At 56.3% G+C, this 23,749-nt stretch overlaps 7 protein-coding genes across 7 annotated transcripts; 3 read left to right on the top strand and 4 right to left on the bottom strand.

The window, feature by feature from the left end:
• Positions 1–1,269: 1,269 nt before the first annotated feature.
• Positions 1,270–2,883, top strand: TRAVEDRAFT_129755 (delta 9-fatty acid desaturase protein; the record flags this gene model as incomplete). Its single annotated transcript, XM_008043046.1, has 5 exons — positions 1,270–1,537; positions 1,590–2,011; positions 2,066–2,426; positions 2,486–2,661; positions 2,716–2,883. The coding sequence occupies 5 exons, from the start codon at positions 1,270–1,272 to the stop codon at positions 2,881–2,883; spliced, it is 1,395 nt and encodes a 464-aa protein (XP_008041237.1).
• A 784-nt stretch (positions 2,884–3,667) lies between these two features.
• Positions 3,668–4,366, top strand: TRAVEDRAFT_49936 (uncharacterized protein; the record flags this gene model as incomplete). Its single annotated transcript, XM_008042857.1, has 1 exon — positions 3,668–4,366. One exon carries the CDS (start codon positions 3,668–3,670, stop codon positions 4,364–4,366), a length of 699 nt encoding a protein of 232 aa, XP_008041048.1.
• A 370-nt stretch (positions 4,367–4,736) lies between these two features.
• TRAVEDRAFT_130037 (CyP450 monooxygenase) lies at positions 4,737–9,399 on the bottom strand (the record flags this gene model as incomplete). Its single annotated transcript, XM_008043045.1, has 10 exons — positions 4,737–4,824; positions 7,491–7,634; positions 7,703–7,831; positions 7,888–8,159; positions 8,215–8,228; positions 8,295–8,402; positions 8,480–8,751; positions 8,811–8,999; positions 9,059–9,188; positions 9,246–9,399. The coding sequence occupies 10 exons, from the start codon at positions 9,397–9,399 to the stop codon at positions 4,737–4,739; spliced, it is 1,500 nt and encodes a 499-aa protein (XP_008041236.1).
• Positions 9,400–10,347: 948 nt separating this feature from the next.
• On the bottom strand, positions 10,348–12,435 carry TRAVEDRAFT_49933 (cytochrome P450; the record flags this gene model as incomplete). The annotated part of the gene is made up of 10 exons (XM_008042856.1): positions 10,348–10,435; positions 10,498–10,641; positions 10,706–10,834; positions 10,897–11,168; positions 11,221–11,234; positions 11,301–11,424; positions 11,486–11,750; positions 11,797–12,003; positions 12,060–12,189; positions 12,246–12,435. 10 exons carry the CDS (start codon positions 12,433–12,435, stop codon positions 10,348–10,350), a joined length of 1,563 nt encoding a protein of 520 aa, XP_008041047.1.
• A 1,229-nt stretch (positions 12,436–13,664) lies between these two features.
• On the top strand, positions 13,665–14,675 carry TRAVEDRAFT_129631 (glutathione S-transferase C-terminal-like protein; the record flags this gene model as incomplete). The annotated part of the gene is made up of 6 exons (XM_008043044.1): positions 13,665–13,720; positions 13,794–13,952; positions 14,014–14,139; positions 14,200–14,376; positions 14,445–14,525; positions 14,585–14,675. The coding sequence occupies 6 exons, from the start codon at positions 13,665–13,667 to the stop codon at positions 14,673–14,675; spliced, it is 690 nt and encodes a 229-aa protein (XP_008041235.1).
• Positions 14,676–15,902: 1,227 nt separating this feature from the next.
• On the bottom strand, positions 15,903–18,992 carry TRAVEDRAFT_129997 (NAD-P-binding protein; the record flags this gene model as incomplete). Its single annotated transcript, XM_008043043.1, has 5 exons — positions 15,903–16,056; positions 16,112–16,239; positions 16,318–16,437; positions 16,502–16,630; positions 18,753–18,992. The coding sequence occupies 5 exons, from the start codon at positions 18,990–18,992 to the stop codon at positions 15,903–15,905; spliced, it is 771 nt and encodes a 256-aa protein (XP_008041234.1).
• A 1,235-nt stretch (positions 18,993–20,227) lies between these two features.
• TRAVEDRAFT_130258 (NAD-P-binding protein) lies at positions 20,228–23,691 on the bottom strand (the record flags this gene model as incomplete). The annotated part of the gene is made up of 6 exons (XM_008043042.1): positions 20,228–20,261; positions 22,655–22,804; positions 22,864–22,991; positions 23,057–23,176; positions 23,244–23,372; positions 23,431–23,691. Coding segments are annotated over 6 exons (822 nt in total), but the record flags the coding sequence as incomplete, so codon positions are not given.
• Positions 23,692–23,749: the final 58 nt, after the last annotated feature.

Genomic DNA, 23,749 nt, shown 5'->3' with positions numbered 1-23,749 from the left:
AGCATACTGTCAAGTCGACCTCGGGTTGGACGTACCACTGTAGTAGGAGAGCTGTCAAAAGTAACAATGGCGTGCTCTAAGTGTCACCGTGAATGTAGCGAGGGGCCCCGCTAGAAGTCGTAGGAGTGAGGGCGTCAACGTGAGTACTCGGGTCCATTAAGCATTGCAGCCGCCTCCTCGTCCTCTTCCTTACTCCGAGGCGTCCACTCTGTTTGATTTTCGCTCAATGACAGGGTAGCGGGCTTGCGCGGCCTTACGACGGATGCACAGTACTCCGAGCCGAGCTGCTGGAAGCCAGTATGGTGAGTGCGCATACACGATGCGCTCTAGTGCGGACTGCGTAGGAGCTGCGTGAGTTTGAGCGAAACCCAAGACGACGCTAGGCGCCCGTATGATTGGCGCGGCAGGTGCCGATGACATCAGACATGCATGATGGCCACGCGGAGTGTCCGAGGGTCGCCCCAACGATATTGACAGAAAGCGAGACCAGCCCGGACCGAGCATTGCAAAAGCCTACTGTGGTCCAGGGGCCGCCGCCGTGCAGGAGGCGCGATGGTACGAGCATATCGCTGCGGCTGGAGCGGACCACGATCGTGGTGCTGCACAGCTCGGTCCGCGGCAGCTGCGCATCGTGAGCGTCGCGGCCCGTGCGCCAGCGTCGACAGCGGCGGACGCGACGTACTCCCGCTGACTTCCATCCCCAACGATTTGCCTGCATCACGTGCACGGACGCGCGCACCTCCGAGGGAGCGGCGGAAGGTATCACAGTGGTGGTTGACGACGCCAAGACGGGTCCGGATGCATTCGAGGGCGGTGGGGGCCAAAGTGCGTTCACTGCGGAGCAATGCGCGCACAGATTGGTGCAATGGGATGGGGAGCCTGTGGGCGCCTGTGGACTTGTTTGCGCGGGGACCCGGGAACCCCGGCGGGATCTCTGCGCGAATTTGACGCGATGTATGCGCGCTCGCTCTGCGCACAAGTGGGGGAAATATTCCGCTGGAGAGGCCCAGACGAGGCGAGAAAATAACGAGTGCGATGGAGGTCGCACGGGCGGGTGAGGGGCGTGGAGGTGGGGGTGGGGAGAGCCGGGGTCCTGGGCGACGGCAAGTTGGTGAGAGCGATCCGCCCCAAAGAAACGAGTTGGGCTATAAATCTTTGGCGATGGCAGACGGACTTCCCCGCCCCCCTCCTTCCTCCTCCACCGCCATGTCCTCCGTCGTCGACTCCCGCACGACGCCCACCAAAGAGGCTGCCACCCTCACCCCGCCCATGACTCCCCCCCTCCAGTCAAAGGCACTCAAGTCCGATATCGTCCCCAGCGACATCGACATTCCCGACAACTACGTCTCCTGGACGTTGAAACACCAGAAGGAGCGTCCCCCAATCGGCTGGCACAACTGGTGGCAGGAGCTCGAGTGGATCTCCGTCCTCGTCCTCACCATCACCCCCTCCGTTGCCATCTGGGGCGCGTTCAACGTCCAGCTCAAGTGGCAGACCGCTGTCTTCAGCGTCCTCTACTATTTCTTCACGGGTCTCGGTACGTCTGCTGGCGTTTCTGATCCGGTAACCCCGTTGCTTATTAGGCGCAGGCATTACCGCTGGTTACCACCGGCTATGGGCGCACCGCGCTTACAATGCGTCGAAGCCGCTGGAGTACTTCCTCGCCTTCGCAGGCGCTGGTGCCGTTGAAGGCTCCATCAAGTGGTGGTGCCGTGGTCACCGCGCGCACCACCGTTATACGGATACGGCGCTCGACCCCTACAACGCAAATGAGGGCTTCTTCTGGTCCCACATCGGCTGGATGCTCGTTAAGCCCCGCCGTAAGCTCGGTGTTGCCGACGTCAGCGACTTGAGCAAGAACGAGATTGTCCGGTGGCAGCACCGCTGGTACCGCAGCCTCATCCTCCTTGTCGGTTTCATTCTCCCGACTCTCATCTGCTACTTCGGCTGGAACGATGCGATGGGTGGCTACGTCTTCGCTGGCGCGGCCCGTCTCTGCTTCGTTCATCACGTACGTTTCATTTCCTGTTGGCCGTATATTGAACTCCGACTAATTTCTATACAGTCGACCTTCTGCGTAAACTCCCTTGCGCACTGGCTCGGCGACACTCCCTTCGACGACAAGCACACTCCCCGCGACCACATGGTTACCGCTCTCGTCACCATCGGTGAGGGGTACCACAACTTCCATCACCAGTTCCCCATGGACTACCGTAACGCTATCAAGTGGTACCAGTATGATCCCACCAAGTGGTTCATCTGGGCCGCCGCGAAGCTCGGTCTTGCCAGCCACCTCAAGACTTTCCCCGATAACGAGGTCGCCAAGGGTCAGCTCACTATGCAGCTCAAGCGGCTGCGCGAGAAGCAAGAGGGCTTGGCGTGGGCTCCGGACAGCAACGACTTGCCGGTCGTCAGCTGGGACACTTGTACGTCTTTTTTCGTGCTTCATGCTTTTATCAGGATCATTCCTGACGTATCTGTTCAGTCCAACAACAGGCCATGAAGCGCCCTCTGGTCATCATTGCTGGCTTCATTCACGACGTTTCTTCGTTCATGGATGAGCACCCTGGTGGCCGTCACCTGATCGCGAAGATGATTGGCAAGGATGGTACGACGGCGTTCTTCGGTGGTGTCTACGACCACTCCAACGCTGCACACAACGTGAGTTTCATTCGGGTTCTTGGTGTGACACCTGTGCTGACACGCCACGTATAGCTACTTTCCATGATGCGCGTCGGTGTCCTCCACGGTGGCATGCAACACGGTCTCGACGACAAGCGCGTTCCCCCAGCGCAACGTCTCCGCGTCGCCCGGTACACCGAGCTCGCGTCTCCGTACGCGTCCTCGACAGCGTGCTCGGACAACGAGGGCATTCTCGGCTGAGCGTCCTCTGCGTCTCCGTCACGTTTCTATCCGGTGTCCGTCGTCAAACGTTGTGTATGTTCTGCTTGCATCTGTACATTCTGCTCCCCCACTCTTGCATCACACGGTGTTCGTCGCATATGGTCTAGACTATTACTCTTCCTCCTAGATTGTGAAGAGCCTTGGGCTCGCCGTGTCTGCGGCAGCCGGAGCGGGGTCTCGAGAGAGCTTGGGGGTGCTGCTGTCGCTAAGTCCTCGAAGATGGATGATACTTGGGGCTCGAAGAAGTGGGAGAGGTGGCCACCTTCACGTTAACGTTCATGACTTGCAACTGTAATAAGTAACACTTGCATGATGATGACTTTACAAACTACGCTGCGCGGGTGCAGTATTGGTCGCTTGCAAAGCTCGATGTTGGACGGTGAGTGTTGTTGAACATACTGTGTGAGAACTGATTGGTCTCGAGCAGGCCAGGAGGTACGTTGCCATATTTCATACGGGGACCGATCCAACGGCATTGTGGACATAGCTGGCTCGAATAGCTTCTATGTCTACGGCTATGGTCAGCCTCAAGCCCGAGAACGCCGTCGCGTTCGAAGCAACGCTCCGCTGGGCTGACGGCGGCTGACAATCCTCCCTACGCCGTTGAATATATGGAAAGTATCTCAAGTGAGCGGTAGTACCCTTCGGACGCTCTCCTGTCGCCTCTCCGTCGTCGTCGCCGCCAGTCTCACTCCTCGTTCTCCAGCTCTCCGGTCTCTCGTCAACACTCTCTTAGCCTACACTCGCTTCAATTCCGCACGCAATGCCTACCACCACAGAGAACGCGCGCGCCCTGGCCCCGACGACACCCAAGCGCGTCCTCGCCGCCATCCACAACCTCCCGCGCCGCATGCGCAGCGGCACCCTCCGCAACAACGTCGCCCAGGCACCGCCGCCACCGCTCCCCCCGCTTCCTGCGCAGCACACCCAGGCCCGCGCCTCCGCCTCCGCCAAGGGAAAGGAGAACACCCCGCCGAGTATGCACGAGGCGGCGCCCAACCCGCCGCGCCGCCGCCGCCCTGCGCCGCTGCTGCCCAAGTCGTCCAAGCACGTGTTTGGGCTCGGGATGATGGGCCTGGCGTCCCCGCGCGACCTCGACGCGCCCTCCCCGCCTGCCTCCTCCGCGCGCTTCCCCCTCCCCACATACACCCCCAACGCGTACACCCCGAGCGCGAACACGGTGCACGAACCGTGGGCGGTGCGCGAGGGGCGGATGGTGGTCAAAGTGTGGGTGCCGACGACGGACGACATCTGGAAGGTGCGCGTGCCGGCGGACGCGGGGCTGGGCGCGTTCGGGGCGGCGGTCGCGGCGAAGGTCGGGTTTGAGGTGTCGTTCTCGGCGGTCGTGGAGGGGCGGCTGCGCGCGATCGGCGACGAGGAGGCGTGGCGGCGGTGGGTCGCGGGACGGGTGCGTGAGGGGCGCAATACGCTGCTGACGGCGCACCGGCTTGAGCTGCTGTGATTAGTCTCGGTCCGAGGAGGAGGCGTCTTGGTTCTGGCTCCGGTCGTCTGGCTTGGACTTGGAGAACACTGTCTGCGTTATCTTGGATCGCGAATATTCTGGTCTGGCTGGTTTGTGGTTTTCGCCTTGCATCGCTTCATCTGTGTCTTGGCTCGCTCTCTTATCAATAGTGCTTCGTCTATTCGTCAAATCTGTTTATGTCCTTGCTCGCATGGGTTCGGCCAATATTACCACTCTTTTCATTGCACAAACGTGGGAGAGCTCGCTAAGCTATGTCGACTAAAATCCAATGGCTCTTCAAATCCTGATCCTAGGTCCTGCTTGTTCATACCAACCTCTTATCGCGATGCTGCGTCTTGGATACTTCAAGTTACGCCGTCAACTGGTCGTTCGCACGAATGAGGGCCTCGGCCCAGGGCGCGCGAGGCTTGATGACGCATTTGAAAGGCTCTGGGTACCTGTAATGTCCGTTAGTGCCAATAACACTCCCCAGGCCACACGAGCAAGACACGTACGATACGAAGCCCGCTGTCATCTGGACCTTTGGCCGTTGGGGCTTTCCGGTGGCATCGAGCGGCGCGGTAACCGAGAGTGTGTGCAATACCGAAGAGACAGTCAGGAAGAGCGAGGACTCTGCGAAGTGGCGGCCGGGGCAGATCCTAGTACGTTTCAACGTCGTGGTGTCAGATCGACTGTTGACGGAACGCGAAGGAAACCGCTACAATGCGCACCTTCTGCCGAAGCCGAACGCGAACTCGGATGGGTCGGTGATATCGGTGTTCAACTTTCCGTCCTTCAGGAAGCGCTCCGGGACGAAGGATTCGGGGTTTGGATACCGTCGCTCGTCGCGCGAGAACGCCCTAAGGTCCGATAAACGGTCAACACGCTAACACTAGTAAAATCGGGCTCGGGAACGCCGACATACCATATATTTGGGATGACCAGCGTGCCCTTCGGGATCAAGTAACCGCGATACTCGTCGTCCTGGACTAGGCGGTGCGGGATGCCGAGCGGTGCGATGGCGTGCCAACGCATGCATTCCTTGATGACCGCGCAGACGTACGGCAGCGCGTCGCGGTCGTTGAAGTCGGGCAGGCGGTGCGGACCGACGACTGCGTCCAGCTCGGTCCGAGCCTTCTCTTGCACCTCGGGGAATGACGCGAGGACGAGGAAAAATGCTTGGATGAGGGAAAACGTCTGCCAGCCAACGAAAGTCAGCACTTTTTCACAACCTCGTACCATGGTTCACGCCTACCGTGTCTGCGCCGCCTGGTGAAACCACAAGTGTGAGATAGACGGAAGTGCGACTAAGAGCCCGAAAGTACTACTGACCCCCGTACGCCGTCGCCGTAATGTTTCGAGCTACGATTTCTTCCTCCTCAGCGTCTCGGCCGTCAAGCGTAGAGATGTGTTCCATCATCTTAGTAGTCATGGACGCAACAGCAGTCCCCTCACGCTGCACGAGAACTCGCATCAACATGCCAAACGCTCAGAGTAAGCATACGGAGATAGACGCACCATCGCCTCAACCGTGTGCGACCACGGCACATCGCGTACCCCATGGACCACGATTGTTGCATCCGCCGCGTCGCGTCGGAATTGCGCGCCGGGCATCCACTTCGGCAAGAAGCGCAGGACAGGAAACTGCTCGACGAGGTACTTGCCGGGGACGAGCAGGTTGCTGAACGCTTCAATCCCGTCCTCCGCCATCTTCACGTACTTGTCGTCCTTCTCCGCAATTTGAATTCCATACGTGGCGCGCATAATCATTGCTGCAAAAACACTGGCGAAGAGATTCGTTAGATAAGTTCTTTATAGAGATATCACGCGAAGACAGATGAGCGTACTGCCTGATATGCTCGGAGAAGTCGTTGGGCGCGTTGAGGAGGCGATGGAGAAAATGATTGACCTGGGTGCGCTGCATCGACCGGAGCTCCACAACGGCGTTGAGGTTGAAAAACTGGTGGAAGCTCCGTCTGTGGCGCCTCCACCAGGGACCGTAGGACATCGTCGAGAAGATCCAGTCAAAGCCACCTCTGCAAGAGGCACAGCGTCAGATTTGAATGAAGTCCCTGGAAAGCCGACAACGTACAGATGTGCCATAGTGGATTGGCTTCTGTCCGAATACAGCGCCGAACGTTTCTCGAGGAGATCGAGTGCAATGTCATGCGAGCCGAGGATGAGCATAGGCTGGCCGAGCACGTTCATGTACACCATATCACCTAGCAAGCATCGAGAATTAGCATACTGACGAGGGCGGGTAGTATACGGGAGGTGACATACCGTACTTGTTGGTGAGCGCACCGAAGTCTGTGCCGGCGTACCGTTTCGGCATGTCGAGCACATTCCCGATGAACGGTAGTGGGCGCGGGCCTGGGGGTAGGCGGCTCCTAGGCGACTTCCAATAATGCACGGCACATATCACGAGCACAGCTGACAGCAAAACCACCCATAGAGACATAGCAGCGAACAGGGGTAGGCCAGAGCTGAGGTTGTCAGAAATTTCGCTTCTTTATACGATGAGCAGGGCGCCGATGAAGACGGGCGGTGCGGGCGTTCCTGCCCTCACTCGGATGCTATAGGGTCCGGAGATGCTTGTGTGTTCTTCTGCAGCTGATGATTCTCACCATCTTTCGCGTCTTAAGTTCCGCTTGCTTGGAACGATCGGCCAAGTCCTTGCACTCATACTCATCTTCGTTTTCCTCGTGCTATATATCATGCTCCACATTACCGGCAGATCTGTAGGAGATTGACAGACTCGTTGGTCGAACTTGAGGTGATCGATGACAAGTACCTGCTATTATTGTAGTGAGTGCTACCGAAGACGGCACAGGTACATCGGATGATAGGAAGACATAGAAAGTGAATTCGTTGAACCTTAAGCCGTCGAGACCGAGGGCCCTCGGTGTTGCACCGCCGAAGTGGAAGGATTCATGATTCGGTTCAAGAACGCTATGATTCGATAAAAGTGACTTCATCCCGCAAGCTGGTCGTTGGCGTGAATGAGTGCCTCTGCCCAGGACGCACGAGGTCTCATGACGCATTTGAAACGCTCCGGGTAGCTGTGATACTCGTCAGTAAGCGAAGACGAGTGATTCCGAGGCTATGCAAGGAAGACACGTACGATATAACACCCGTGGTCATCTTGATCTTCGGCCGCTGAGGCTTCCCTGCCGCATCGAGCGGTGGGGTGACAGAGAGCGTGTGCAGCACCGAGGAGAGGGTTAGGAAGAGCGAAGATTCTGCGAAATGGAGACCGGGACAAATCCTGTGTTTAAGTTCAAATGTCCGGGGTGTCAGCACGTTCAATGTAAGGGTGGCCGGCACTACGCGCACCTCCTCCCGTAACCGAATGCAAATTCCGAGGGATCAGTAATATCAGTGTTCAGTTTCCCGTCTTTCAGGAAGCGCTCCGGGAGGAAGGCTTCGGGGTCTGGGTACTGCCGCTCGTCGCGAGAGAACGCCCTGAGGTTCAGAAGACGGTGAGCACTCGGACGCCCAACTGGGCGAAATGGGCGCACCATAGGTTCGCGATAACCAGTGTACCCTTCGGGATCAGGTACCCGCGATACTCGTCGTCCCGGATCAAGCGGTGCGGTACGCCGAGCGGCGCGATAGCATGCCAGCGCATGCACTCCTTGATGACTGCGCAGACATATGGCAGCGCGTCGCGGTCGTCAAAGTCAGGCAGGCGGTGCGGGCCGACGACTGCATCCAGCTCGACTCGAGCTTTCTCTTGCACTTCAGGGAATGACGCGAGGACGAGGAAGAATGCCTGGATCAGCGAGAGAGTCTGCACAAGGTCCCGTCAACGCTTTGCTGTGGCCTGCAGTGGGGTCCGCACTCACCGTATCCGCACCACCTGACGTGAGGCTAAACTGTGAGTTACACGGGGATTGGAATTGGACTGGGAGGAGATGCGACTAACCGGCATACGCCGCCGCGGTAGTATTCCGGGCTACGAGCTCTTCGTTCTCAGCTTCGGAGCCCTCCAGCGTACGCATACGCTCCATCATTTCAGTGGTCATAGATGGGACTGCAGTGCCCTGGTGCTGCACGGCAAAGTGGCATCAACATCTCAAGCCCCTCGACTACTCGGGGTACGAAAACCACGAACCATTGCCTCGAGACTGCGCGACCAGGGGATATTGCGCATCTTGTGCGTGGCCACCTGTGCATCGGCCGCATCGCGCCGGAACTGCGCGCCCGGCATCCACTTTGGAAGGAAGCGCAAGATGGGGAGCTGCTCGACGAGGTACTTGCCGGGGCTGAGCAGGCGGCTGACCGCCGCAACCCCTTCCTCCGCTATTCTCATGTATTCGGAGTCGCTCTTCTCCGAGATCCGTATTCCGTACGCCACACGCATGATCGTCGCGGAAAATAGACTGTGGGGGACGTGTGTGAGATAATGAGAGTATAGGAATAGGAATAAGAGTAAACGTACTGCCTGATATGCTCATAGAAGTCGTCCGGTGTGTTGATGAGGCGGTTCAGAAAGTGACCCACCTGGGTACGCTGTATCGATCGGAGCTCCACAATGGCGGTGGGGTTGAAGAACTGGTGGAAGGCCCGTCTGTGGCGTCTCCACCAGGGACCGTAGGGCATCGTCGCCAAGAGCCAGTCAAAGCCAGCTCTGGGGGGAGCCCAGCACGGTTAGAGTGTGACGCAGTGTCTGTAAAGTCGATGACATACAGGTCTACCATGGCAGATCGGACTCTGTCAGAATACAGTGCCGAACGTTTCTCGAGAAGGTCGAGGGCAATGTCATGCGAGCCAAGGATGAGCATAGGTTGGCCGAGGATGTCCATGTACACCATGTCACCTGAAAACCAACGGCGATGAGCGAACGAGAGGGAGGTAATGGGGCGGCATGTCATACCGTACTTGTCGGAGAGTGCATTGAAGTCTGCGCCGGCGTATCGTTTTGGCATGTCGAACACATTCCCAATAATCGGTAGTCGGTGTGGGCCTGGGGGTAACGGCAAACGGCTGCTGGATGACTTCCGATAACGTGAGAGACATGCGAGGAACATAGCCAAGAGCAAGGCCGCCCAGACAGACATGGAAATACGCTGCTTGGTTAACGGAGTTAGGTTCAATGAATGCAGGGAATAGGGGCGGTTGGAAGTGGCGATCTAAAGAAATCCGTCTCTTTTAACGGCGGGCAGGGCGGAGGCGGAGGCGAACCGGCCACCAATTAAGACGATGCTAGTACCGTGTCAGAAGATGCTTCAGCGCTCCTCTGCGGCCTTCCGCCTCTTCAAGTTCCGCCTGTTTCGAAAGATTAGCCGTGTCCCCACAGTTGAACTCGTCCTTTTCCTCCTCCTCCTCATCGTTGTGCTGCCATGCAGCGTGCACCAAATTGCCACCGAGTCTATAAAGCATTGACAGGCTCGCGAGTCAAACTTCAGGCCCCCGCGGCGTCCATTTTGCGGTTGTTGTAGTGAGTACATCATTATACTAACGGAGTTGGAGAAAGTGCGGGAGATGTTGGGAGTGCAAAGAAAGTGAGGTTCGGAGAACCTTGAGTTGCCGAGACCTCGGAGTCCCGGTCCGAAGGCCTCAGAGGTCGAATTGCCTCACCCAAGCCTACGGCAGTATGTAGCAGTCGCTAGTACGCTAATAATCCCTGGTGCGAGAATGAGATGGTGAATCATTTGAATCGTACTCATCTTCGTCTTCGTTGTGCTCTATATCATGCTTTGCATTACCGGCAGCTCCATGAAAGATGATTGACAGGGTCGTTGGTCGAACTGGAGGTGGTCGCTACTAAGTACCTGTTATTATTGTAGTGAGTGCAACAAGATACTACCGAAGATGGCACAGGTACACCGGGTGATGAGAAGTTATATAAAGTGAATTCATCGAATCTTGAGCCGCCGACCCCGAGAGGCCCTCGGTGGTGAACTTGCACCGCCGAAGGGAGGGTTTCACGTCACTCGGCTTAAAAACGCTATAGCAGCGATTCGATGAATGAGGCTTCATTCCGCGAGCTGGTCGTTGGCGCGAATGAGTGCCTCAGCCCAGGACGCACGAGGCATGATGACACATTTGAAAGGCTCTGGGTAGCTGTGATATTCGTCAGTGAGTGGAAACAAGTGATGTTGAGGCTGTGCGAGGAAGACGCGTACGATATAACGCCCGCGGTCGTCTTGATCTTCGGACGCCGAGGCTTCCCCGCCGCATCGAGCGGCGGGGTGACGGAGAGCGTGTGTAGCACCGAGGAGACGGTCAGGAAAATCGAAGACTCCGCGAAGTGGAGACCCGGACAAATCCTTTATTCCAATGTTGCCAGGGTGTTAGCTCGTCCAATGTGAGAGCTGTCGGCACAACGCGCACCTTCTGCCGTAACCGAACGCGAACTCCGAGGGGTCAGTGATATCAGCGTTCAATTTCCCGTCCTTAAGGAAGCGCTCCGGGATGAAGACCTCCGGATCTGGATAGCGCCGTTCGTCACGAGAGAATGCCCTGAGGTCCGAAGGATGGTCGACATTCTGACGCCCATCGCCGAGTCGAAGAACATGGCGCACCATAGATTCGCGATGACCAGCGTGCCCTTGGGAATCAAGTAACCACGATACTCGTCGTCCTGGATCAGGCGGTGCGCTCCGCCGAGTGGCGCGACGGCGTGCCAACGCATGCACTCCTTGATGACCGCGCAGACGTACGGCAGCGAGTCGCGGTCGTTGAACTCGGGCAGGCGGTGCGGGCCGACAATGGTATCAAGCTCGGCCTGAGCTTTCTCTTGCACTTCGGGGAATAACGCGAGGACGAGGAAGAACGCTTGGATCAGCGCGAGTGTCTGCTCAACCGGTCAATAATGTTCTATGGTCTTTGGTGGCGTCCGCACTCACGGTATCCGCACCACCTGGCGTAGGGCATGGCTGTAAGATACACAGGGTTTTGATTCATACCGGGGGAAGATGTGACTGACCAGCGTACGCCGTCGCGGCAGTATTCCGGGCTATGAGCTGTTCCTCCTCAGCTTCGGAGCTCTCGAGGGTACGCATACGCTCCATCAACGCTGTACTCATAGATGCTGAAGCAGTCCCCTGGCGCTGCACGGCAAATGTGCGTCAGCGTCTTGATCCCGTCGACGAGGATACAAAAACTACGAACCATCGCTTCGAGGCTGCGCGACCAGGGGGTGTCACGCATCTCGTACGCAACGACCTTTGCGTCGGCCGCATCGCGCCGAAACTGCGCGCCCGGCATCCACTTCGGGAGGAAGCGCAAGATGGGGAGCTGCTCGACGAGATACTTGCCAGGGCTGAGCAGGAGGTTGATCGCCGTAAGCCCGTCCTCTACCATCTTCATGTATTCGTCGTCCCTCTCTGAGATCTGTATTCCGTATGCCACACGCATGATCGTTGCGGCGAATAGACTGATGGGGACGCATGTGAGGTATATGAGAAGGAGTATAGGTGTACGTGTTGGAGTAGACGTACTGCCTCATATGCTCGTAGAAGTCGTCCGGCGCATCAAGGAGGCGGTTCAGAAAGTGACTGACTTGGTTGCGCTGTATGGACCGAAGCCCCACGACGGCGTTGGGATTGAAGTATTGGTGGAAGGCCCGTCTGTGGCGTCTCCACCAGGCACCGTAGGGCATCGCCGCCAAAAGCCAGTCAAAACCGGATCTGGGGGGAGCACGGCGTCTGAGCGTGACACAATATCTAGAAAAGTGATGACGCACAGGTCTACCATGGCGGACTGGACTCTGTCCGAATACAGTGCTGAACGTTTCTCGAGCAGGTCGAAGGCAACATCATGCGTGCCCAGGATGAGCATGGGTTGGCCAAGGACATCCATGTATACCATGTCACCTTGAGCGGTTATAAGCGTATGAACGAGTGCGAGTAATACACGGGGCATATCGTACCGTACTTATCGTTGAGTTCACGAAAGTCTGCCCCAGCGTATCGTTTCGGCATGTCGAACACATTGCCGATAATAGGTAGTCGGCGTGGGCCCGGGGGTAACGGCAAACGGCTGCCAGTCCTAGGTGACTTCCAAAGACGCAAGAGACATGCGAGGAATACAGCCGAGAGCAAGGCCACCCAGATAGACATGATGATGTTGCTTGATAACCGAGTTATGTGCAAGGACTGCGGGTAATAGGAGCGGTGGTGAGTAGCGATTGTAGGGAATTTCGTTTCTTTTAACGGCGAACTGGACGCCGGCTGGTCACCACTTAGGACGATGCTGCAACGTCAGCAGATGCTTCAACATTCCTCTGCAGTTGATAGTCCTCATCGCCTTCCGCATCTTGAAGTTCCGTATGTTTCGCAACATTGAATCAGTCCCTGCTGTTGCACTCGTCGTTGTCCCCATACTGCATGTCATGCACCAAATCACTGGCAGGGAGTCCATAAAGGACTGACATGCTCGACGCTCGTTGGTCAGACTTGGGGCCTGGGAGTCCACTTTGCATTGGTCGTAGTGAGTCCGACATTCTACTGTCGGAAGTGGACAAAGTGCGTGAGGTGATAGGAGTACGAAGAAAGTGAAATTCGGGGTACCTTGAGTTGCCGAGTACGCGGGGCCCTGCCAGGGCTTCAGGCCTCAGGGGTCGAATTGCATCACTCAAACCTGTGGCGGTATGTAGCAGTCACTGGATGTTGCCACGCGCTCTTTCAAGTGCGCCGGTATGCGCTACGGCGTGCATCAGGTGGCGGATATGTAGTGAATGTTCTCCAAAGGGTTTTATACGTACATGGTGGTCTGAATTTGGCGGCCTGGAGGATGCGGCGGCGACCATGATATTCAGTACTGTGTCGTCTCCAGTCAGCCTAAGGGGACCATAGACTGTCACACCGTACGCACATCCTGCCTTCACTGCTCTCCGAGTCGCCGACTGTGCTGCTGAAGAAACCTGTAATTGATCACTTGCTCCTGCTAGCATCCATAGAAGCCCGACTTACCCTGATAACGTACGTGTAAACCCGCATCTTATATCGGCCTCAATTGGCAGATTTTCCGCCCTGAACTTCGTTGGCCCAACAACTCCCGAATCCTATCCCCGGTCGAGCGGATTTAAGGGAATTTAGACGCCCGCATACACCGATGCTCTCTCATTCCGCGTAGGCGTTGGGACCAGGGAGTGGTGTGGGCGAGGCCCAGTTGCATGTGTAAGGCTGACGGATCGCTGATTAAGTGGCCTGCGGAGGGGGAGCGTTGTCGGGGCGCCGCTCCCACCTGGTCGAGGTATAAAGGGTGGGCTGGAAGACGGCGTTCAGTATCCAACTGACCAACCAACTCTTTCAACTACTCACCGCTTAAACATTCCAATATTCTCGCAATGTCTTCTGGCAAGCAGTTCACTCTCTACGGCGGGGTCATCGGGCCCAACCCTCTGTGAGCGATTTTTGTACCGTGCTGCTCTTTGATGTCCTGAGCTGACTGGCGGATGACTTGATGTGTTCCGCAGGAAGGTCGCTGTTGCACTCGAGGAGCTCGGGCTGCAGTACAACGTCGGTGAGGTCAACATCTGGGCCGGCGAGCAGAAGAAACCGGAGTACCTCAAGCTGAACCCCAACGGGCGCGTTCCCACCCTCGTCGACCACAGCAACGGAGACTTCACCATCTGGTGCGCATCCGCCGCCCCCTGATCGCCGGCGCATGTATTGACGAGAGTGAGCGCGTCGCAGGGAATCGGACGCGATCCTGCTGTATCTCGTCGAGAACTACGACAAGGAGCACAAGCTCAGCGTCGCGGACGTCAACGAGAAGTTCAAGCTCATCCAGTGGCTCTTCTTCCAGTCCTCCGGCCAGGGGTGCGTCCTCCGTCCTCTCCGCCGTCGTGCTTCTCGCTAACAACGGCTGTGGGAATACAGACCATACTTCGGCCAGGCGGTGTGGTTCATGAAGTACCACCAGGAGAAGATCCCGAGCGCGGTCGAGCGCTACCAGAAGGAGATCCTCCGCGTGTTCGGCGTGCTCGAGAGCGTCCTCTCCAAGCAGGAGTGGCTTGTCGGCGGGCACATCACTGTCGCTGACCTTTCGTTCATCACGTACGTCCTTCATTCACTTCTGGCCAGAGGGCGAGCATAGGACTCACCAGAATGTTGTTTTCGCACAGCTGGACCGAGATTGCAATCGGCTTCGTGCTCGAAGGCGTCGAGGGCGGCAACGTTGAGAAGGAATTCCCTAGCGTCTACAAGTGAGCAGGCTTGGTCAGTGCAGCGGCTACTTGGAAATGCTGACGGTGGCGATGATTAGGTGGCACCAGAAGCTCGTCACCAGGCCCGTCGTCCGCAAGTTCCTTGATCTCCAGGCGGAGTCCCTCAAGAACATCGCGGAGCGCAAGTAGAGGGCGGCATCGATGGCCTTCCGTTCTGTGCCCTTATAGATAGCGCACGAACGGTATTATATCCGATTAGGAGGAATAGACTAGATACGGTGAATGCTATGCTGAGCGTCAAAGCTAGTCGTGCGTGAATGTCCGAGGTTGGTCAGCCAGTCGTCTTCTTGACTTGGGCCAGGTTCTTGTCTAAAAGGGCTTGATACTACGAGAAGGACACATTAAATGAGTGAATTGACACAGCTGCGGTATAACACGCACGGCACAGAAGTCCAGCGAATGCCTGGCGATGTTCTCCTCCTTGAGCTTATGTAATGCCTTGTGACGTTTTCGCACCTGGACTCGGACACAAACATCCTCCCTGATACCAGCCGTGCTTGTGCATCGTGTGTTATGCGTTTCAACGGTAGACCTGGAAGGGTGATAATTACTGATTAGTGAGTGCAGTTGGATACGTGTATCACGGTAAAAATCGGCGCTTCCCCGGGTAGCGCGGTGTCACAGTTTACCGCGGCGCCCGGGTCGACGACGACGTACCGGTCTATCATTGTGAGCTGAGCTCTGTTTGAGTATAGCGCTGAGCGTTTCTCGAATAGGCCGAGGGCAACGTCGTGAGTGGTTCGCCGACTCGGAGGACATGATACTCAAGTCCACCACTGGCAGTCACTAGACATCTCCCCCGGATACGCTAGTATCCGCTGCGGCGGGAATGTGGTGGTGGTTATGTTATGCATTGTTCGTGATAAGCATCAGATGTACACATTGAGTGAGAGTCGACGTCGTAGTAGGCTGAGTGTGTGGCGGTGGGCGCCTGTGTTGGCTTTTCTTTCAGACTTCCGGCGCCAACTTCTACCGCAGTCTTCACTCGAACTCCCATAAATCGTCACGCTCCCTCATAGGGCCTCATAGACCCTGCGCCTCGATCTGTAGACGTCTATCAACGCCTATGAACCAGCGCCCAACCTTTGACTCTCAACATGTCGAGTCGGTCTCTCAAGATTTCGATATCGCAGCGCACTGGGCACAAAATACGTTTACTAGTAGTCAGTGGTCGGCGTCTTACAAAGTGACGATCTGTGTTCGTGAAGGTGCGTCCTATATGGGTGTCCTGAGGCATACGCACGGGCCCCTCACTTCAGGCTTAAGCGGGAAGTTCAGCACGCGCGGTGGCCGCCATCTACGACAATACTATGCATGAGGATAGTCAGCGACGCGCAAATGTAGAAGATATGCTACTCACTCGCTCCCCGTACAAAACGAGCTTGCGTCGCTTGCAAGCCACACCACTGTGCCACGTATCTCGTGCGGCTCGCCAATGCGCCCCATCGGGTTCCTCTCCGCTATAATCGCCCCCAAGTCCGGCTTTTCTTTGTGTATGCCATCAACCATCCTGCGATGAGGGACCTTAGCCACGCACACAGTATGAAAGGCGGACGAGTACGGACGGTGTCTTGAACAATCCCGGGCTAAAAGTGTTCACACGGATGCCCTCCGGAGCGAGCTCGCACGCCAAGCTACGTGCGAGCTGATGTACGCCGCTCTTTGCCACCTCGTAGCAGGCGTACCCGGAGTTCTATATAAAGATTTATGTCATTTCGCGTCAGATACTCATGGATATCACAGACACGGGAACGAGCGTAGCACTCACGACGGACACACTGCCCAGGATACTGGACACCAAGATGATGCTCCCCCCGTTGCCGAACCGCGCCATCTGCTGGCCAGCAGCCTGCGCTGTGAAGAGCATGCCCTTTAGATTCGCATTTAGAACCTACGACTCGCGAGTATCAGCGACTTCGCTGGGTTGGCTCGCGGGCGAAGCGCGACGGACTGACCTTCTGCAGCTGTTCCTCCGGGATGTACAAGGCCTTCGATGACTCGCCCGTTATTCCAGCCGCCGTGAAGCACACATCCATACGTCCCTCCCTGTCGCCGATTCGCTTCCCGACATCCCACATCTGTTCCTGCACTCACATAGTGATCAGCCATCGTCCATCGAGGACTACCCATCAAAACAAACCTGGTTGCTGACGTCTCCACAGATGTACTCCAAGCGGCGCTCTCCGCCGTCCGGTGTTCGCATGCGGGAGACGTACCGTTGCACCGCAGACCATTCCGCGCCGGGCGTGTCGTGGATGTCGACGCAGTACACCGCCCTCGCCCCGGCTTCCGCGAGAGCGAGTGCACCCTCGAGACCAAGGCCACCATGCGCCCCAGAGACGACAGCCACTCTATCGGTGAGTGCTAGTTCGTCCTCGAGGAGGGTCGGCGAGACTGTTGTTGCGTTGAATTAGCACCAAGGCGTCCTATGACACACAGTACGCACCCGTGTGGGACCCGTGATCCTGCAGGGCTTTCTTGACCCCGTAGAGCGTAGGCTTGCCTGTCTCGAGGTTTGCAGGCGCAGTGGTGAACATCGCCATCGCCTGTCGAGTTGGACCGAGTCGCGGCCTCGGACGGGCCATGCAAGAGAAGCGGGCCCGTTTAATGACTCGAGATAACATGTTCGTTGTTATTTTTGCCTCTTGATTTGTACTGAAAACTTGTCAAACCTGCAGGGGGGAAGGTTTGCGATCTGCACTTCTCGCGGTACGCTCACTGGTATATAAATACTCTGGGTTATCGTCCATTTCCCGAAAATGACCAGGAAACTTCCTCAGTCTATGTTCGTCAGTGCCACAATTCGCAAGAGAGCCTCGCAGTGTACGATCAAGACGGCCGCTCACGTCGCACGATTCACGCGCACTCATAGCGCCACTGCCTCGAAATGTCAATTATCAATCTTATTCACACAGAAGGCAACGAGACTCCTTCAGCACTTCGCATAGTAAGGATATACACACACCTACAAGAGATATGAATCATTGTATATGACATGGCGGCGTGAGGCGAGGGCCGCGAGGCTCTCAGGATTTGGGGCGCCGTGCCCCGTATTGTTTGCCTATCCGACACTGAGCCCGCCGCCGCTTTCATTTGTTTGTGCACTTCGGGCGCCAACCCTGGGCGAGGAATTGTGGAATTCATTTGAAGAAACGTCAGCTGCGCTCCGCTGTGGCAGTAGGTGAATGGTGCCGGAGGCTGAGGTAGTACTACCGCTTCCGGATTCGCTGCAGGTTGATACTACAAAGCATCGATAGTTCACATCATGCTTTCTGTATTGAGGATAACACGGAGATGCGTGTGCTCAACGGTGCCTACATATCGTCCATAACGTCTTCAGCATGCGGAATGGCCGCCGTCCACGACGATGCTATAGATAGTCCAGTCAGTTACATGCAGACGGAGTGGAGCCTGGAGAAGATACGGGCACGCACTTGCTACCAGTCACGAACGAGCTCGCATCACTCGCAAGCCACGCCACAGCGCCCCCAATTTCGTGCGGGGAGCAGATGCGCTTCATTGCGTTCCTGTTCTTCAACATCTCGGCCAGATCTGGTCTTCCTGCGAATGCATTCTCTACCATCCTGGAGTCGTCAAGCTTAGCCGTGAGCTAGACGACCTGAGTATGGTACAGACACTCACCGAGTCCTGGTAATCGTCGGGCTGATGGTATTCACACGGATGCGCTTCGGGGCGATCTCGCACGCGAGACTCCGTCCAAGCTGAATCACGCCGCCCTTGGATATCTCGTAGCCCGTCAATCCAAGGTTCTAACATTGGTGAGTTTCGTGGTGATCGTGAGAATGCGAAAAGACGTGGAACTTACGACAGTGATCATGCCTCCAACGCTTGCCATCATGATGATGCTCCCCCCGTTGTCAAACCGTTCCATCTGTTGTCCAGCAGCCTGGGCGGTGAAGAGCACGCCCTTCAAGTTCACGTCCAAAACCTATGACACGTATGTATCACTAACTTGATTAGTGGAAATGAGTGGAAAGTAGCTGACCTCTTGCAGCCGTTCCTCAGGGAGGCGCAAGCTTTGCACCGCTTCGCCTATAATCCCGGCCGCAGCGAAGCAGATATCCATGCGGCCCTCCCGGTCTCCGATCATCTTACCAATTTGCCACATCCCCTCCTGAGAGATACGCAATAAATCATATATCAGCGAAGAGCCACGCTTGTTGAGACTACTAGCAGAAAACCAACCTGGTCGCGGGTGTCTCCGCAGATGTACTCCAAGCGCCTCGGCTCTCCGTCCAGACCCCCCAAGCGGGAGACGTACTCCTTCACCCTTGACCATTCAGCGCCGGGAGCGTCGGAGATATCGATGCAGTAAACCGCCCGTGCACCTGCTTCGGCGAGAGCGAGCGCACCTTCGAGACCGATCCCCCGATGACCGCCAGTGACCAGTGCCACTTTGTCGGCAAGCGAGAATTCGCTCGGCATCGGGCACGCTGTCGCCCTGAAGTCAGCGTATTACACATTGCAATGATCTGTGATATACGTACGTGCACCATCTCCATCCTGAAGGATTCTTTTGACACCCCGGAGAGCGGAGGCGCTTTCTTCGGTTTGAATGGTTGCTGTAGTGACGAGTGTGGCACGTCGAGGAGCGCATAGCCTTGAGTAGGCTGCTCCTGCAAAACGAGCGTTTTTGATGATCATGGAAGCCATTTGGCGAGGCGGCGGTAGTACTGCAGAAAACAATCAGCTATGCATGCCAGGAGCTTACGTATGCGGAGAAGTAGACCAACGGCAGAAACTGGAAGTGTCAAACGACGGGAATGTACCTTTGGTGAATAGAGCATGCCTTCCGTCCCCCAGCTAGGGCGTGCATTTAAGTACCCTGTGGGGGCGCCTACCGGGGCTTCCGAAACTCACTTAGATATCTTCCCGCTCCCGATGCAGTAATCTACGACGCTGAGGAGGGTTCAAAGGCATGCGTCCGAAGCACTGCTGTCGTGGAACCAACGTCACCCTTACGTTCCTGGTAGCACAGAGCGCAGAATGCAGGTAGATGACTGTAGCGAAACCCGTGAGCGGATAGGTTCTCTGGCAGTAACGTAATGCTTGGAACTGGGTGGACTATACTCCCCGTGGTTCTGAACGCATTCGGACGTACACCGTGTCCTTTTTAACTGCGTTCGTCTTCCCTGCACGGAACTAAGCTTCAGAGGCACGCACCGGGGGGTGAAAGGGGCTAACTCTACGACGAGCTTCTCCGGAGGCGGCACGCGGAGCTCTTCCTAGAAGCATATGTATCTTCAGCCGTTCCCATCCTGAGACGCTACAACGCGTAAAGATGATGTGAATTCCGGTACCGCTGTGCCCCGTGTGCATCTTGGCACGTCATGCTAAACTTGGATTGAGCTTGCCGAGCGAATTGCGTCCATATAGGCAACAGTTTAGCAGTCCGATCCGCTATAGTGTGTGGAAACTACAAGGCAGCATGTCTTCAGCGTACGGTGTTAATCAGTCAAGAACCAATACGAGTACTCACTTGCTCGGTTCCCATGCAGCAGGAACTGCATTGCCGTTGTGCGCCTCATACTCAACCACCTTCCGATGTCTGTGAGAGCTCCGAAGCACGCGTGAGAGCTACTTGGAGTGGAGCTCCGTACACGTCGGGCCCGTCTTGCTATTTTTCGAATCATGATGTACACTGTGCGTCGATCCCACCATTACCATGCAGTGTGGCCACCGCTTACTAAAATGCTGGATGCCGTCTAGTGTCAGCATGCACGCATTCCGAAAAGACCTCGCCGCACGTACTCGCTGCCAGTACAGAACGAGCTTGCGTCGCTCGCAAGCCACGCAACCACTCCTCGGAGCTCATGTCCTTCTCCAACGCGCTTCATAGGATTTCCGCTGATCAGTACATGGCCCCATTCGGGTCGTTCCTTAAACAGCTGGTCGAGCATGCTGTGCACACCCAAGTCAAAGATGCTGTGATACTAACATAGGGAAGGGATACGTACGGGGACTGGAAGTACCCCGGGCTGATTGTGTTTGCCCGGGTGCCCTTCCGGGCGAGCTCGCATGCGAGGCTCCGTGCGATCTGGAGTACACCGCTTTTTGCGATTTCGTAGGTAGTGATGCCGAGGTTCTGTGGGTGTTGTAATGCAATATGAAGCGCAGCTGTCAAGTCCACAGTGACTCGGATACCAACGCAAGACTCACGACGGAGACGTGTCCCGCGATGCTAGCCACGAGAATAAGGCTCCCACCATTCCCAAAACGTTCCATCTGCTGTCCCGCGGCCTGTGCTGTGTAGAAGACTCCCTTTAGATTGACATTCAGGACCTGTATAGGGGAAAGTGGTACTCCTTATGAAAATGCTTCGCACTAGCAGAGTACAGACAAAACCGTTTGAGAACACGCGCCTTTTGCAACTGCTCCTCCGGCATGCGGAGACTCTCTTGAGGGTCGCTCACAATCCCCGCGGCGGCCAAACAAACATCCACCCTACCCTCCCGGTCTCCAATCTCCTTCCCAACCTTCTAGATCTGCTCCTATGAGACAATGAAGGTCAGAAACGGCGGGGCTGTTGGGTCGCCGTGCACTCACCTGGTCGGAAACATCCCCGCGAATATATTCAAGGCGACTTTCTCCACGCTTCCCCCGCATACGCGAGACGTATTCCTGCACCCGCAACCAATCTGAGCTGGGCGCGTCTGCGATATCGACGCAGTATACTGCACGAGCTCCTGCTTCGGCGAGGGCGAGAGCACCCTCGAGGCCCAGTCCACGGTTCGCTCCAGTGACTATAGCGACCTTGTCTGCAAGCGGGAACTCGTTTTCGAGAAGCGTCGGCGAAGCTGTAGTGGGGCCAAAGTCAATACGGCATATGTGTCAACACCACAACACACGTACGCGTTTGGGAGCCGTCCTGCAAGGCTCTGACGACTCCATGGGGCATACGCTTGGGTTCTCCAGCTCTAAGGGTTGCAGAGGTGAGGAACGTCGCCCTCTGGGCGACGCTTAGATTCAGGCGGAGGGAGGAACTTCGGAGAACGTGTTTGACACAGGATAGCATAACCATAATCACAGTGTAGGGACGGCGAAGGTAGGGAGAGAGGTTTGGGAATTGTTTGCCTTGCGCTAAGGTTTATAAAACAACATTCAGCGTTCCGGGGCATCATTGGGGAACCGCTGTCGATATCATCACAGGTTCATCCATCACGCTCTCAGGGCGGACAAGGAAGACAACTCACGTGAAGTCGAGCCGACACCATGCCGTAGTCGCTAAGCTCACCAACAGCGTCATAAGACATAGAAGCCAGTGGAGTGCATGTAGTGTTGCGAGCAGAAGAGACTTGACGTAACGCGGAGAAGCGAACTTGGACTTCGTGGACACGGTGCTGGCGCCGCGCTACTGGGTGCCGTTAGTTCAGTATAGCTATAGTACATAGTCAGGAACTCACCGCGCTATATACCTGCCGTCCATTACGATACCCCACGGGCCGGCAACTCCCACCCCCACCCCCAGTCTGTTGAACTGGGTAGTGGGTGAATACTGCAGGCACACTTACTCAATGAAATCCATATGGAACGCGTCGGGCTCGCTTGCGAACTATACAACTGCGCCCGCGTTCTAGCGTGAGTCCGCGTGCGGAACAAGTTTAGCCTCCCACCCACCCTATCCACGTACTCTGGCTGTTCGTCTATGGAGGGCTTGATGCAACTACGCGCAGTTGCGTCAGTTGGACCTGTCGCAGACATATACAGAAAGACCGGCTTACATGGTGGACCTGAGCTTGCACTGATTGAATTGGCTCTGATAGCTTCCGACGCGAGCTTGTGCGCGAGGCCGCACGACCTCGCTTCTCAGGCAGATTGAGGAGTCGCGTTACTTATCCGCTCGTGTATGCTTCGTAAGGGAGCCATCTTCTCATGTTCTTGTGTGACTTGGGTGCTAGTTGTAGGAGGCCTTCATACACCGGGAGCATTCAAGTTTTCGGGTCGACTTCGTGGCTCGGATGCCGGATCGTAGTATACACTGTCATTTGCGATTACCATTACCACGCGGTGTATCCACCGCTTACCACAATGCTGAACGATGTACGATGTTAGCCTACGCGAAGTGAGAGAGAACGGAACCCACGTACTCGCTGCCAGTACAGAACGAACTTGCATCACTCGCAAGCCACGCGACCGCCCCGCGAAGTTCGCGTCCCTCTCCGATGCGCTTCATGGGGTTAGCATTCTTCAGAAATTCGCCCAATTCAGGTTTCTCCTCGATTAACTGATCTAGCATACTGCGAATATCCAAGTTAGCGATAGCTGACTCGAAAAGGCCCCGGGGAGACATGCGTACGGGGAGTGGAAGTAACCAGGGCTGATAGAGTTGGCCCGGATGCCCTTCGGAGCAAGTTCGCATGCAAGGCTCCGCGCCATTTGGTGCACCCCGCTCTTTGCAATCTCATAGGGCGTAACACCGAGATTCTGTGGGCAAATGGAGTAAGACGTGGCTGACGAGAGTGTGGTGATAGGAACGCTAGGCTCACGACAGAGACATGTCCCCCGATGCTGGCGACAAGAATGATACTTCCGCCGTTCCCGAACCTTTCCATTTGCTGTCCCGCGGCCTGGGCAGTGAAGAGCACGCCCTTTAAATTGACGTCCAGCACCTAACGTGTAGTATGTCTTATGAGTCTATTTTTGCACCGGGACATAGAAAGGATGGAGGAAACACACCTTCTGCAGGGTCTTCTCCGACATATGCAAAGTGTCGTTAGGATCGCACATGATCCCCGCAGCAGCCAGACAGGTATCCATTCTGCCCTCGCGGTCTCCGATCATCTTCCCAATCTTCCACATTTGCTCCTACAAAACACGATAAAACTCAATGTCGGTCCAGTGATCGATACAAGTACACCCTTACCTGGTTCGCTACGTCCCCGCGAACATACTCGAAACGACCCTCTCCGCGCTTTCCCCGCATACGCGACACAAATTCCTGCACCCGCGACCAATCCGAGCTCGGCGCGTCTACGATGTCAATGCAGTATACCGCACGAGCTCCTGCTTCAGCGAGAGCCAAAGCACCCTCGAGGCCGAGTCCGCGGTTGGCCCCGGTGACTATCGCTACCCTATCTGATAGCGAGAATTCTTTCTCGAGAAGCGTCGGTGAAGCTAGAGTCGCGTCACGGTCAATGTTTGATAGATATCAGAGATAATGCATAGCACATACGCGTTTGAGA

The sequence above is a fragment of the Trametes versicolor genome, assembly GCF_000271585.1.
Source record: "Trametes versicolor FP-101664 SS1 unplaced genomic scaffold TRAVEscaffold_9, whole genome shotgun sequence".
NCBI lineage: Eukaryota > Fungi > Basidiomycota > Agaricomycetes > Polyporales > Polyporaceae > Trametes > Trametes versicolor.
This window is presented reverse-complemented; position numbering and strand designations above follow the sequence as displayed.